At 37.2% G+C, this 15,730-nt stretch overlaps 1 protein-coding gene across 1 annotated transcript; it reads right to left on the reverse strand.

The window, feature by feature from the left end:
- Nucleotides 1-1,227: 1,227 nt before the first annotated feature.
- On the reverse strand, nucleotides 1,228-13,685 carry ccn4a (cellular communication network factor 4a). The gene is made up of 5 exons (XM_038288683.1): nucleotides 13,413-13,685; nucleotides 8,628-8,916; nucleotides 5,024-5,278; nucleotides 2,840-3,033; nucleotides 1,228-2,768 (listed from the first exon to the last, which is right to left on the reverse strand). The coding sequence occupies exons 1-5, from the start codon at nucleotides 13,458-13,460 to the stop codon at nucleotides 2,469-2,471; spliced, it is 1,086 nt and encodes a 361-aa protein (XP_038144611.1). The 5' UTR covers nucleotides 13,461-13,685; the 3' UTR covers nucleotides 1,228-2,468.
- Nucleotides 13,686-15,730: the final 2,045 nt, after the last annotated feature.

Below are 15,730 nucleotides of genomic sequence, written 5' to 3' on the forward strand. Positions count from 1 at the left end.
AAGGAATCTCTCCTGCAGATCTTCCACTGCAGATCAGATCCTTATGAAAAACACTTAGACTAGAAGGTTTTGTTCAACTGTTTTGTCATTCAGGGACTCGCGCCCACACACACACATCTGCATTCATATTGAGCAGAGGAGCAAATGGAGGTAACGCAGCATTCAGGGACACCAAAATGGAGAATATCAGAGAAAGCTGTGGCTAAGAGTACTCCTGCTTATAAAGTATTTCTTTTGCATTTAAAGCAGAATTTAAAAAAACAAAAACAAAACAGCATTCCCTCCTTCGGTTTCTTATCACATTTTAACACAGCTTTCTCAAATTTCCCCGACTGTAAATGTCTTGTTTTGTTCTCTGTAATTGTCTGATCATTTGCTCTTCCTTTTTTCCATGCTGTGTCATTTGTGCATAGGAGCAGGTTTGTAGTTGTGAGGGGAGAAAAATAGGAGGCGCTGATGGATGAGACATAAAGGGCTCACAGTTTCTGTAGCTTTACAAGTTAAGGGAGGAAGTTTAAGGATATACTGTAAATAATGCTTATTACATTCAGCTGGTGTTTATCATCTTCCAGGTGTTGGGTTTAATTTTACTTTAAGATTTTTTTTTTCTGCAACATTTTGGTTAGCATGTGGAAAAACTGGAATTAAGACTGAATATGGAAAAAATTTCACAAAAAAATAGCTTTATAATGAATTGAAGTGCAAATTCTCTCAACCTTTTCCATCATGCTTTATGATGCCCTCCCTCACCCCTCCACCAACCAAATGTATGCTGATTTCTATGCAATCAAGTACAAAGGAACAAAAAAAGTGCCATGAAATTGTTAGCTTCTAAGATGTGATGGTCCAATGTGGTTTTGAATTTGTTGGGTGAGTGCAGATGGAGAGGTCCACATGTTAACATGAGGATAGCCATAGAACTTACCCGATACCATTTCCTGTATTTTACTTGCACTACAGCAACATTATACTTTGCAGTGATGTAAATGCAGCTTTGTAAAGATGCAATTCAAACCATCTATTGCTGTAGAGGAAAAAATAGCATTAAAATGACATAACAGTTAGTATTTATTAAAAAATGACAAAAAAACAATCTTGTAACTGACTCCTTTTTCTTTCTGTGATGAATGCATGTAACTATAGACTTCAATCTGCTCTATTATAAACTAGAAACTGCAAAAGGTGACTGTCTTCATTGCAAGGATATTCACACCCAAATTAGCTTTCAATAGAACTTAAGTTTAATGCAATTTATGTAAAAGAAAAACTGCAACATAACCTGTTTGAGACTTTTGAGCAAATGCTTTATGGAAACCAAACACAGCTAAAGTTCAAATTAATTTAAAGTGGGGTTGGTTGAAACAACCCGGCGGCATCCTATGCTTTAAGCACTTTCAGATTACTTTTCAAACGCTATCTAAAAAAAAAATGGAAGTCGCACAGCAGCAAGCCTGCAATCGCATGGGTGTCCACCTAAACTTACATGCCAATTATTTGTCAAGGACTCTACAAATATGACCAGGAAGAGAGTGGTTAGTAGGGAGTTCCTGTTAAAGGAACTGCTCAGTTTGCTTGTCGCTGCAAACAGTATGGGGATGTCTGACCAACATTTAGAACCCTGTGTGCAGGGAGGACAATAACACTGTCTAAACTTAGCCTTCATTTACACAGTAGTGGCAGTATTATGTTGTGATACTTTCATATAGCAGGAATAACTGGAAGACGAGTAGAGCTAAATTAAGGATAATCCTTGAAGGAAATGGGTTAATGTTCAAAACACTGAAGCATTAGGCAAAGGTTTATCTACAAGCTGGATGATGACTGTAAACAGCGGTGGAGTTTAGATTAAAACATATATTCATGTATCAGGACAGCCGAGCCAAAGATTATCTAGTTGATAATCAGATGTCCAACAAACAGACTGAGCTTTAGGTGTAAAACAAATGACAAAATACATCTTCATATTTGCAAGGATTGTATAAAACAGGTTTAGATTCTAAAAAATATTGAGTTGGGGAAGTGAATACACATACACATTTTCATATGAAATTAATTGATTTTAAATAATTTTTTTTCTTTCCAATCATTGATATACATTCACAGTAGATACAACAGAATTTGCTCTTGTATCCTGTCAAAACGTGACACAATTAAAGAGGCTTAAATAAGCAAGGCAGTAGATATTGATACTAAGGAAAGTATGTACTGTTGCTTTAAAGCAGTGAACAATCCAAGATAGTTAAAAGCAAAACATGCTGCCAAGCAGAAAATATAAAAGAATAAATTAAACTTTAAATATGGGCTTTTTTATTACCTCTTCAAATATTCTCACTACATGAATGCATCTTAGAGACATATTCCATATTTACAATTTTCCAATAATAAAAAAATACCTTGCACATTAATAATGCAAAGTTTCTCTAAAACAGAATAAAAAACCCAAGCCTTATTTGCTATTATGCTTCATTTTAGCTCATGACCTCCGGGTAACCATAGTAGTTCTCCAGCTCTGCAAAGATGTCATTGGGATTTCTGCAGCTGAGGTTGCAGAAGCAAGCCTGGATCCACATCATCTTCCAGGTGAACCCGGTCCCGTTTGGACACTCGAACTCCACGTCTACCGTCTTCGACTTGTACGGGATGCAGCAGCGCTCGTCTGTGCAAACGCCACAGTATTTGGGCCGGTACTGCTTCTTGCTGGTGCAGCCAGAAATAGTGAGGTTTGAGGACTGCTCCTCCCTGTAGATATTCAAACACCTTTTTCCTGGCTAAAGAATAAGAGTAGCATTTAGAATCTAATGTCAGAAAACTTTATGACACTAAAGGTTCATGTTTGTACCTTGATATGTTGGATTACGTCTGCCTCACATGGCCTCAGATTGCACAGGCGGGTCTCCTGGATGAGCTCACATTGATCATTTGCATTGGAGATCCTCAATGAAAGGCCACGACCGCAGGTTTTAGAGCAGGGGCTCCATGAAGTGGTCTGAGTGATGCAGTTCTTGTGCCAGCTCCTGCTCTCAGTTGGGAAAACTAGATTGACATAAACAGGAAATGAGGAATTATGTTGCACATCTATATGAAATACTTTGAAATGTAATGTTAGAACTTGATTTTACTGAATAAATTCTAATAAAAAGTCACCATAAAATCTCACGTCATCATTCAATATGACCTTGACTTGTTAACCATTTACCAAAATGAAGTTAATGACTGATTTAGACAAGTTCAAAGTTTTTAACCGTCCGGTCAGTTCCCTGAATCGTCTGGGTTTAATCTGTAACACCTATCTTAGATATACAGCTGTAGAAACTTTTTTAATGAAACAGTTAATATTGCCCTTCATTGATTTCTCTTCTCTGTCACTTTCATAGAAATATGCCCGGGCTTTATGTGTGCATGGCTGTGTTTCTTTCTCCTGGATTAAAGTTGCTGCAGTGAACTTTATCTACTCTTTTCTCCTTCATACAGAAAGTGTACCACATTTACCCATTGTTGCCATAGTGTATTATTTTTGAACGTGGTAATCTGTGAATAGGCAGCTTCTTTATTAATGAAATTTTGACATTAACCCTGATAACATATAACTATCGTTTAAATCAGTGATTCCCAACCGGGGGTACTCGTACCCCTAGTGGTCAGCGAATGCAAGGGGTACATGAAAATATTTTATTTCGTAAGGATTAAAATAAAATAGAGCTGGGGTCTGTTTTGCTTTGTGATGACCCAATTGAAAAATTAACCAAGCTTTTATCAACCAAAAAGTAAGTTTTTCTTATATGTTTGAGTTCACCTTCAGCTTTGATACACATCCAAACCAAGCAGAGGAACAGACTGGATGTAGAGAAAAGCCTGGTATCCGCTGTTTTTCCACACTGATCTATCGGAGCTCATCAAAGGAGCTGAGGTGTCTTGATGAAAAAAAAGTAAAAATAAATTAAGTCAGTCTGACTATCATTTTTGTTCTGTATTTTGTTTCCAATTCATCAAGTGTAAATGTGATTATAAGGGAGTTATTCAGAGGAGATCCAGTTTTACAAATACAGGTTTATAATGTGATTTCATTTTGTGTTTATTTAGAACATCCAGGCAACATATTTATGTAGCTTTTTTTCAATTTGAGGGAAAGATGGAAAGCATAAAATACCTTAGAATTAAATGCTCAAATTAAAAGATTAAGTAACATATTTGGACTGCACACTGATGCAGTGGGTAGCATTGTTGCCTTGCAGCAAGAAGGTTCCGGGTTAAATTCTCACTCTACTCACTGAGTGGGTTCTCTCTGGGTACTCCGGCTTCCTCCCACAGTCCAAAAACATGACTGTTAGGTTAATTGGCTTCTTTAATTGTCCTTAGATGTGAGTGTGTGTGTGATTGGTTGTGCGTCTTTGTGTGTCTCTCTGTTGCTCTGTGACTGACTGGCGACCTGTCCAGGGTGTACCTCGCCTCTCGCCAATAGCCTGCTGGAGATAGGCACCTGCCACACGTGAGCCTGACAGGACTAAGCAGATGGATGGAGTACAATAGGTTTTATTTCATAATCAGTTTTTGTACGTTCCACTTTTGGACAATCATCAATACTTTTGACTGGGAGGGGTGGGGGGTGGGGTGATAGGGTACTCATGGTAAGACATAATTCCCAAAGTGGTGCATAAGTCAAAAAAGGTTGGGAAACACTGATTTAAAGGACTATGTAGGGCATAGTATAACACTTATATATTAATAGGCCATTTAATTAGTCTTACAAGGCATTTTAAGGTGACTTTTTGGCTGTTTAATGAACTTTTTATGACTATAATCCATTAAAATCATGTATTGAATAGAAATGCAAACATTATATCCATTTCTGTGAAAACAAAAACATAGATAGATAGATAGATAGATAGATATTTAAGTTTTTACACTCATAATTTAAATGCATTACCTTTTTGTGATACTTTTTTGATTTACCTTTAGATCATAAAAAAAATATTTTAAAAAACTAAATGCTTATTGGCCTGCCTCTATCCTAAACGTGTCCTACCCTCAACTGCGTGCCTTGGTGCTGTCTTCCGCCCTCTCCTTGGTTCATCACAGATCCACTGTTCACAGCACTGCCCCCGAATTTTGACTCTCCGTGGGCTCTGGCACCAAACTCTGGGTGGCTGGGACTCTGAGCATTGGGACACACAGCCGATGGCACCGTTCACGCACACACACTGGTATTTACAGCTGGGCTTGAAGCTCTGACCGTTTCGGTAGAGCACACCGTCATACTCACAGCCTGTTCCCGTCATATCTGACAGAGACAACAAACAGACACATTTTATGTAGCTAAACAGCTCAGTCTGCAGAGCAGGATGTTTGTGGTGCAGCATAGTACAAACAGATGTCTCTATTATAGAGATAAACCTTGTTATGAATACAAACATGACATTACATACTGTAGAATTACAGAGGGGCCTTCCCATGCTGCAGAATGAGCTCTAACTATTCAGGAAACAGGACATGCAGGATGTGGTTGTTGTAGAAAGAGAAAACTCTCAGAGTGCCGTGGATAATTTGGTAGAGTCTCTATAGATCATTTTCTTTTTATAATCAATCAGTTACAGTCAATTAGGTATCTTGGTTGGGAGATATCAAAGGTAGACAGTAGCTTAGCTGCTGAAGTTTTATAGCAAGGATTTAACTGCTCTGCAAGGATTTTACAGATATCTTTAGTAAAACATGGATGCATTTTATTCAAGAAGACACATCTGAAGACAGATGTCAACATAGCCAATTAACCGAGTCCCAACCTGCAAACTTTAATCTATAAAGTACTTTTTAAACAGCAAGCAATGACCAAAGTGCTGAACAAAAAAATTATAAAAATTTATAAAACATAAGAATTTAAAACAAAAAGATTAAAAGTAAATCTTTTTGCTCTTTTTAATCATACCACCCTTGCATTGTGTAAGCTTCAGTTGGATTCATCTGATCCACTTTATCTTTTTTTTATTTTTTTTTATTTACTTTTATAAATTTAAAGGTTTATGTCTTTGAACAGGTATAATTCAGGAGGACACTACAGCTGACATTGGTTTATCTTTGGAAGGTGAGGCAGCATCTGAGATGCTGATCCAGTTGAACTTTCAGAGTTAGCAAAATTATTGTCTTCATCTAAGCCTTCAACTTGTATGTTAGATCCAGTTCCAACCAGGTTATTTAAGGAAGTATTGCCTTTGATCTCGTCCTCCATTTTAGATGTGATGAATCTATCTCTGTTACAGGGACATGTACCTAAGGCTTTTAAGGTTGCTGTAATTAAACCTCTACTTAAGAAACTGTCTCTTGACCCAGATGACTTGGTCAATTATAGACCTTTATCCAATCTTCCTTTCTTATCTAAATTCTTGAGAAAGTAGTTGCCCAACAAGTGTGCGACCACTTACATCATAATGAACTTTTTGAAGAGTTTCATTCTGACTTTAGAGCTCATCATAGCACTGAAACAGCTCTGGTGAAATTCACTAATGATATTCTCATGGCCTCAGATAATGGACTTGTGTCTGTGCTCGTCCTGTTAGATCTCAGTGCTGCATTTGATACAGTTAATCATAATATTCTTTTAGAAAGACTTGAATATTTTGTAGCAATTAAAGGAACAGCTCTAGACTGGTTTAAATCTTATCTATCTGATTGATTTCAGTTTGTTCAGTTTAATGACAAATCTTCCTCATGCTCCACCTGAGGAGTACCACAGGGATCAGTGCTAGGACCAAATCTCTTTACTTTATATATGCTCCCAATCGGTAGAATTATTAGACAGCATGGGATTAATTTCCACTGTTATGCTGATGATACCCAGCTATATCTGTCTATAAATCCAGATGAAGGTAATCCATTACATAGATTACAGGCATGTCTTGAAGACACAAAAAACTGGATGACTCTTATCTTTCTGCTCCTGAATGCAGACAAAAAAGTTATAGTCTTTGGACCAGAGTGTTTGAAAAACAAGCTGATTAGCCAGTCACTTCATTTGGATGGGATTAAACATATTTCAGATAATAAAGAAAGAAATCTTGGTGTCATTTTTGTTCAGGACCTGTTATTTAAATCCCACATCAAAAAGGTTCTAGAATTTCATTATTTCATCTGCAGACTATTTCAAAAATGAGAAACATCCTGTCCAGGGTGATGCTGAGAAACTAGTCCATGCATTTGTTACTTTAAGGCTGGGCTATTGTAATTCTTTATTATCAGAAGTCCACAATCTGTAGTTAAAAGCCTTCAGCTGATCCAAAATGCTGCAGCCAGAGTTCTGATGAAAAAAATTAAAAAGAGAGATCATATCCCTCCTATCGTAGCTTCTCTTCATTTACTTCCTGTTAAATCCAGAATAAAATTTAAAATCCTTCCGTCTCACATAAGCCTTGAATGGCCAAGCTCTAATATCAGGATATGATTGTTCCTTATGTGCCTAACAAAACACTTCGCTCTCGATCTGCAGGTTTACTAGTGGTTCCTAGAATTTCTAAAAGTAGAATGGGAGGCAGATCTTTTAGTTATCAGGCTCCTCTCCTGTGGAACCAACTACCAGTTTTAGTCCGTGAGGCAGACACCCTGTCTACTTTTAAGGGTAGGCTTAAAACTTTCCTTTTTGATAAAGCTTATAGTTAGAGGGGCTCAGGTTATCCTGAGCTATCTCTATAGTTATGCTGCCATAGGCTTAGACTTATGGAGGATGTAGGGACCCCTATTTCATCATTCTGCTCCATTCTATCTCTATGCTCCCACTCTGCAGAATCTGTTATTTCAATCTCTAACGTTATGCTCTCTCTGCTTTTTCTCATAGTAGCTTTGCCTCGTCTGTTCCTGTTTGGCTGTGACACCATCCTGGAGAGAAATATCAGCTGTGCTGCTGCCATCAACACCTTTGTTTGTTTTTCAGTGCAGTCCTGTTTCTCTGACTGTGACTGGCTGGATGTGCTCTCTTCATCCTTTGACATGGGAGTTGGCTCAGAACTCGTTTGCCAGGCTGTGTGTTTCCTGGACGGGGCCGCCTTTTACAGTTGTTTTTTGTATCTCTGCTTCTGTCTCCTTGAACCCCAGTCTGCCTCTGCAGATGGCCGCTCACACTGAGCCTGGTTCTGCTGGAGGTTTCTTCCTGTTAAAAGGGAGTTTTTCCTCTCCGCTGTCACTACAAGCATGCTTTGTGTGAGGGATTGCCTTCTAGTCAATGAGTCCATGCAATCAACTGGTTTTCCTTAGAAAACTTTGAATCAATCTGACTAGAAGATCTGGTGAACTGTAAAGTGCTTTGAGATGACATGTGTTGTAAATTGGTGCTATATAACTAAAGTGAATTGAATTGACATTACCTGTTTGGAGGTAATTTGGTCTCTATGAAAATAGTTTAGTTCTGTTTTTATAATCATAGTATCTATTTGTGTAATTTGCTTGATAAAAGTTCGATTTTAACAATACTACATATAACCATTAGTTAATACATTCCTGTTAAGCTCTAACTGTAAAAACCGAGATCCTGCAAAGACAGTTTTTGCTTGCAAGAAATACTTGGACAAACTAATATATGACTATAAAATATAACCCAAGAAGTTACTGCTCCATATAACTTGATGATTCCAGTGAGGGACACTTACATGCACACACTCCTTTTTCGTACCTAGGCTTGTCCGAGCTGTAGTCGCAGTACAGCCCCTTGTGATAGTCACAGGTGTCTGCCTCGTTGCACTCCTCCCCAACCTGCTTGGCACAGGCCTTGCAGCAGTCGCAGCCATCCAAAATTAGGCTCACACCTGCCGGACACTTGGGAGCCACCTCAGGACACTCGCATGGCCACTTGCAGTACCGTTTTCTGTTGTACGGGTCTGCGGTTGGAGAAGAAACGGATGTGGCAGGTGGCATGGCAGTGGAATTCAAGGAGTAGGCCTGGAAGGAGAAGAGCACAAAAGTTAAGTTACATTTTCCTGATCTCTGTGTTATATCTCTAATATTGTGTTTGTTTTTTTCAGCACTTTCTGTGTGTTTCTAATGTTCAATAGTATTATTTTTGCCATTTCTTTATGCTCACTATTTTTATTTTTTTAGCCTATTTTCTGGATCTTTTGGTGTTACCATTTGGTCATGCCATGGTTTTCTCATTTATTTATTCTGTATTATTGGATAGTTTTTTATTAGATTCTTCCCGTAAATAGTTATACTTCAGCCTGACCAGTTAGTTTGTAAGATTTAATTTACTTATGTCTACTCATATTGTCTTTTCTTGGACCAATTTTCCTGACTATTTAAGCTCTCGGATTGTTTTCATTTGTAACTGGGTTCTTTGCTTGCTTCCTGTCTATATGCCCAGGCTTTTGTTTTGTAAATTGTTATTGTCTTTATTAAATCCTTCAATTCATCACACTGCTTCTGAGTTTTTGGCTCCTTCCTTATCTGGCAAATTATAGCTCCTACCTCCTGTGCCTCCCTCCTATCCTTTACTTTTTGTGAGGCCAACAGTAAGACAATATCCAGGGTAGGAAATCCTGTGCTGAATCCAAGCAGAACTAAAAAAAAAACAGTTACTTAAATGCTCTTCTTATAAATAAAAACAATACATATGTGTCTTTTCTTACTGCAGTCCAGTTCTGGCATTTATAATGGCAACCTCTGATGCACTTCTGCTTTGGCTTGTGTCCTTACCATTTTGACTAATTAGGATTGAGCCTAGTCTGCACCTTGGTCTAGATCATCAAACTTTGTGATAAAAATGCTTAGAAAAATAACAATAATCAGAATTCCCAAACTTTTCAAATATATTTTGGTGAAATAAATATTTTCTTAATATATGACAGAACTTGGTTCTTATGTTTATATATTTCCTCTTTAAAAATCATGAAAGAGATTCTAAAATTAAAAATTGTAAGTAATAGCTTCTGTGCTGTGTTGTATCCATATAATAAACGTGTTGCTCCAAGAAGGACATGTGACCTGTTGTATTAACTAAGGCATGCAATATCTTTAATCCTGCATTTATTCATATCGTCTTTGGCAACATGCATGGCTGAATGGTAGATCTGAGGGCTTTCACATAACTAATTTGTTTACACCCTTGATAATCACTAATATGTGGTCACTGCAATAAAAAAAGCTAAACACCCAGTGGAGATAAACTTATTAAATTAGCGTAAGAGCCTAGCTATGCAAGTAATTGTGCTGAGAGATTGCAAAATACAAGAATATTCTAAATGGTGTCTCAGTTAGCAGTTACAATCTTCTTGTATTTTTTGTTGTGGAATCTGCCTTCTGCCGCTATTCTGCAGTCACTTTCCCCTGTTAGGAACTCCTAACCTTTCCCCTGTTAGGAACTCCTAAACTTTCCCCTGTAAGGAACTCCGAAACACCAGACAATCCACATTGGGGATTTTTCTCAATTTTTGTCACCATTGTCTTCATTCTACCTGGCAATTGTCCATTCCCTAACCAACAATACACATAAACATTTTCTCCATAACTGTAAAACCCCTGACTTCAGTTGATCTGTAGCCCTCTGTTTTGCTGAAACCTGTCTTGATGAGCACATCACTCACCTGAAATACAGATGCTAGACTGCAATTCCAGCAATTTCGAGTGAACTGGAGTTGGTAGGTCTTCTATATAAACAAACTCTGTTGTGCTGCTGGAATAGGATTATAGGACACCTATCCATTACCTAGTCTTTTTTAAATAAATGATAAACTCTTTTATTGTCAGGGGGAGTTCTCCTTGTTTGTTCTGGCAAAGGTTTACATCCCACCACAAGTCTGCACGTAAGAGACACTAGGCTGAATGAGCTTCCTGAAACTTTCACTTCTTACACTGCAAAAAATATAAACCTCAATAAGTTATTTTTTCTTAAAATAAGTGTGTTTTTCCTTGATTTGAGGAGGTAAAACAGACACTTTGCCAATGGAACAAGACAATTTCCTTTTAAAATAAGAAAAAAACTATTTTATCGTCTTATTTCAAGTAAATATTATCTAACTATCTTATTTTAAGAGTGAAAATACTCATTCCATTGGCAAATCATCTTATTTACCTGCTCAAATTAAGGCTAAATATACTTAATTTAAGCAATTTTTTACTTATTTCTGGATTGTTTTTGCAGTGTACATAGGTTTTGCAAGGGAGTATGTAAGCAGACCAAGATCTTTTGCCCATAGAAAAAGAATATACAAGTGTTCACTTTACATCTAAGCGAACTGTAAATACAAAGGAAGAGGGTAACATCAGTGGGGGTTCTGTATAGTCAGGCTAGGAGCAAACTGACTTAGGAGATTAGAGCAGATAAAAGAAGCAACAATAAAAAAGGTAAAAAAAAAAAAAATGGTTGGAGAGGAGTTTGGAAAGGTCTAAAAAAATATATTAACTAAAAGAGACCCCACCCCAAAGCCCAACCATGAGCAAAACTCCTTATCTGACAGCAGAGCTTAACTGCTTCTCTTGCAAGTTTAAAGAGGAGGTGTTCAAGCCCACCACCAAGTTCACATGTCATCCTAAACAATAAATTCCCTCTTCTGCTTCGACCCTCTTCCGGGACCCAAGATCTCAGAGGAAGATGTAAATTGGTTCTTGCATTCTCTAAAGACTAGGAAAGCTTGAGGACCTGACTATCTGCACTGCCGAAAAATGACTAGATTCTGACTCAAGTGTTTGACAACTATAGGCCTATTGCAATGACTAGTATCAGGGTGAGCATCTGACCCTGTTGAAATACTTCAAGCAACAGGTTCAATGACTATAGGTTGACTATACTAGAAAAGCCATGTTTTCCTTTTTAATATGTAAAGGTCTTTAATAAAAGCAGTGTAAGCACTCAACAACAACTACTACCACCATCAAGTTTAAGCACATTGTGACAAAGTTTAGACAACAAGAACCATGCATGAGTATAAGTTTAGTTAATTCAAGAAAAAAACAATTGTTTCATATAATCTGCGCTGCTCAGCGCAATAGAGAAACTTAGCTGAAATCTTTAAAATGTATGCCCATTCGCACACTCATCAGGCATGCTTAATCCACAATCAATTATAGTAAAGCATATTAAATTGTTTTATGTATTTTTTTCTAAGCTTGTTCTCACCCCTTCAGTGGAATTAGTCATAATACTAATAATAACTCAGTGTGATGTTGTCAGCTAATGCTGATTAATGAGTTTTAATCAAAGCTTTGCCCCTAAGCCAACCCTCTAGAGGAGTTAATTTAGCCTACAGTGACTCTGCTATTTACAAAAAGAGTAACACAGTTAAGCCCACTATTATTCATATCCCATGCAGAGAATCCATGGAGTGGACTAAAAATGAAAGCAATGGCATTGGTATACTATATTGTTTAAAATAAAAAAAATAAAAACTTTTCATATTGTTCTATAAGATATTCCTGATACTTTGTCTATGAGAGGCAAGGTTTTTGGATGAATAAAATAAATTTCAAATCTAAATTAATGATGAATAATTTTGGGTTTTAACTGTAATAAAAACTCTTCGGGAAACTATTTCTTAGAAAAAGGAATCAGATGTAAAATTAATGGGCAGGACCTGTACATTAATTTTGATAACTGGATGCTTCATGCAGTCAAAGTGCTAATTAAAATACTGGATGAGTATCAAGGCATTTTGGAGGTAGTTCCTTTTCAGTTTTAAAACTTTTTAAAATGCAATTTATACCTTTTATCATTTACATTGAAATGTAAGCTTCAAAACGAGAAGTTAAAGAAGTATCCTTTACGTATTTCAACTAATTTGTGTGTTTTAAAAGTCTTTTTGCATTACGAATTTAGAAGTTCTGCTTGTGTACTACTTCATTACTTCACAAAATAACAGGGTCTAAATTCAGGTATGGGTGTTAAAAGAGAAGTTATATTGTGAATAAAATCTGTATAATTTTAGGTTTTAGATTAGACATTCTTGACCAAAGGCAACAATATCACATCTCTGCAATGAAGCAGAGATAAGTTCCAACTTTTGAGAAATAAAACACAAAACCTCTTTAATCAATAATGTATTTATGTACCAACTTTCCAATAGCTTTTTACCAACCTATGCTGAAGAACTGTTTAAAAAAAACAGTAGCAAACGGAAAAATAAAAAGCATTTCTTATACTAACCACAAGAGGACACTAAAACCTTACATAAATAATGGTAAAAGCTGTCAGTTGTGGCTCACATTTCAGGTTTATCTAATCACTAAATATAGAGAGACAATAAGAAAGTATCTGCAGGTGTACTAAAGAAAAATAAAAAATTTTCCTGAACTGTTTTATTGAAAAACTAAATGAAAACACCCAAATAATAGAATGCATTTCTGTTGAATTATACTTAAAACAAAATCACTGAAGTGATTAATTATTTAATGTGACACATTTATTCAATCTAACAAGTGAAAAAAAAAAGTTTCCTTTAGCCCACCTGTTGAATCCCAGCTGCTGTCAGAATCCACAACAGGAGCCAACTCATCACTGGTGAGGAAGTGCCCGTGCATTAAATCAGGAATCCGGTTCCGCTCTGTTTACACTACAGAAACGCAGCTCTTTTCCCCTAGGTGAGCTACATCCCTCTGCCGGGCTGTCATTTTCTGCAGCTCTCCTCTCTCTGATCCCAAACCTTCTGCTGACAGCCCAAAGTAATGTCTGTGGGGAGGAGAACAGCCCACTGTGGAAAGTTTCTTCTCCTTTTCTCCACTCCACTTTCACCCAGAAAATCCTCCTCCTCCTTCTCCTCCTCCCCATCTTCTTCTCACAGCCCTGGCAGCCCCGGTGGTTTGGGCGTGTCTGAAAGACAGCTGTTCTCTCTGGATGTTCTGGAACTTGCTTGGTTAAGATTATAGGATATAGATCAAATCAGAGGCATAGCCAGAAATTTTCTATAAGGGTGGCCAGGCAATAACCAATGTACACTGAAGGGGGGCCAAATGTGGATAGGCACCAGAACCTCAGGGTCAATCTACACTGCTCCAACAGGAACAAGCACAACGTCCATATCCCTAAATAAAGATAAACTATATTTTCCTACAGCCTTTGCTATAAAATAGATGCATATACTTAAACATCCATCTAGATAAAAGCTATATTGGATAAAATTCTTTGAGGTTTATGTTCTGGAGCGAACATCTTTTCCATCGTTATCACTTACCTACTTTTATCAGTAATCATTATGCATTAAATTTATATTTACAAGTAATAATATCTACATATATTTGTAATTAAATAGGGTTTTATTAAAATAGTCATTTACAGTATCTGATTTCTCTGAAGACTTCTCTTTAGGGCATATAACACAAAATTTAGTTCTGAAAGAGCATGAATTCTGTACTAATCATCTCTAATGTTGGTATATTGATGTGCATGACTAACCACAGTGTTTTTGTTGTCAAGTAATTGTTAATATATATATAAAAAAAATGTTTTGAATATTCTACTTGAGAGAAAAAAATGGTAGGGGTGGCCACAGGGGTAGCCAAAAACATTTTTGAGAGCCATTATTGTTTTTAGAATAATTACTTAAAGCATTACAACTTGGGATGTTTGACTTTTGGTTTAAGGAGAACCTTTTTATCATGCAATTGTAGCCCTTTCTATGAAACATCATATCAGAATATGATAGTAAGTTAAGAAAACTGATAATGATGAAGCATAAAAAGAGAAAATCAAATGAAGTCAGATGGTATTAATAATCCATCAAATCCACACCTGTACCATGACCTTGATCAGCTTGAACTACATTAGCACAACTGCAATGGCTGCCTCCTCTTTCGCATATAGAATTTAAAATTTCCTTACTCTCCGTTAGTATTTTATTAAGCGATGAATGATCTAACACTCTGATATTTCACTAAACTGTTGGAACTAAATATATATAACCCTATAAGAGCACTGGCAACATCCTACCAGATGCTGTTAGCGCAGTTGTGTTACAACAGCACGTTTCTGCTGAGGCCTTTAGTTGTCAAGGTTGAAATTGGAGTACGGAAAGGGTTGGGCAGGTAGTTCAACCAAGTCAACCAGTAATTATTTTGAAATAATTTATCAGCTCATTCTTTTCAAACATACATGTTTAGGGTTGTATTTACTGCAGCACTACAGTCTTTGTTTGTTTTTTCTTGCAGTGTGTTGCTGACCTGTGACTATTTCTCTGCTGCAGCCAAACCCCCCAAAGAGCTGCTGATGTGACACCTAACCACACACGTTACAGGTTGCCCACTGTATCTATATTAGGCCTCTGAATGTATCTGGCTTCCAGATGTTCACTTTAAATCAATGATGTCATGATAGTTTGATACTTTCCCGTCTCCAGCTTTTCTGTGAACATGGATGTCTCATTTTGAGAGGATACAGACAATGAACCAAAGCCATTTCACTCAATGAAGTTATTTCCAGTTGGAAAATACCAAGCAGATTGCTGCTCTTTTCCTGCTGAAAGTGTCTCTCTGAAAAACCAAAGTGTCTGAGAATTTTTGGCCTCTGGTGGAGACAGAAAAGGGGGAGAGTAATGGATGAGAAATGAGCACTTTGTAGAGAGGCTGGCTGCCCCAGGTCTGAACCCCTATTATTTACAGACAGTTCTCTAATCCCTGTCAGAAAGCTGTCAGCCACTGAGCTGATCTGAGCAGTATTTCCGTCTCTGCTCTAGCCCCCGTGACCCGACCCCTCTGCAGCACAATGTGCCCACTTTCACTCCTTCACACTCTTGGTCCTTTTTCTCTTTCAAGCTTCTTTTTTTTTTCCAGT

Source organism: Cyprinodon tularosa, unplaced genomic scaffold, assembly GCF_016077235.1.
Source record: "Cyprinodon tularosa strain WSP-4 unplaced genomic scaffold, ASM1607723v1 ctg26, whole genome shotgun sequence".
NCBI lineage: Eukaryota > Metazoa > Chordata > Actinopteri > Cyprinodontiformes > Cyprinodontidae > Cyprinodon > Cyprinodon tularosa.

Bases quoted from the DNA above. Each gene is read 5' to 3' on its own strand.
- ccn4a (XM_038288683.1), bottom strand. From the start codon at position 13,460: ATGAGTTGGCTCCTGTTGTGGATTCTGACAGCAGCTGGGATTCAACAG. The intron at 8,917-13,412 runs GTGGGCTAAAGG...TTCTCCTTCCAG, and splicing joins CAGCAGCTGGGATTCAACAG to GCCTACTCCTTGAATTCCAC. The intron at 3,034-5,023 runs GTAGGACACGTT...ATGTCAATCTAG, and splicing joins ACCAAGGCACGCAGTTGAGG to TTTTCCCAACTGAGAGCAGG.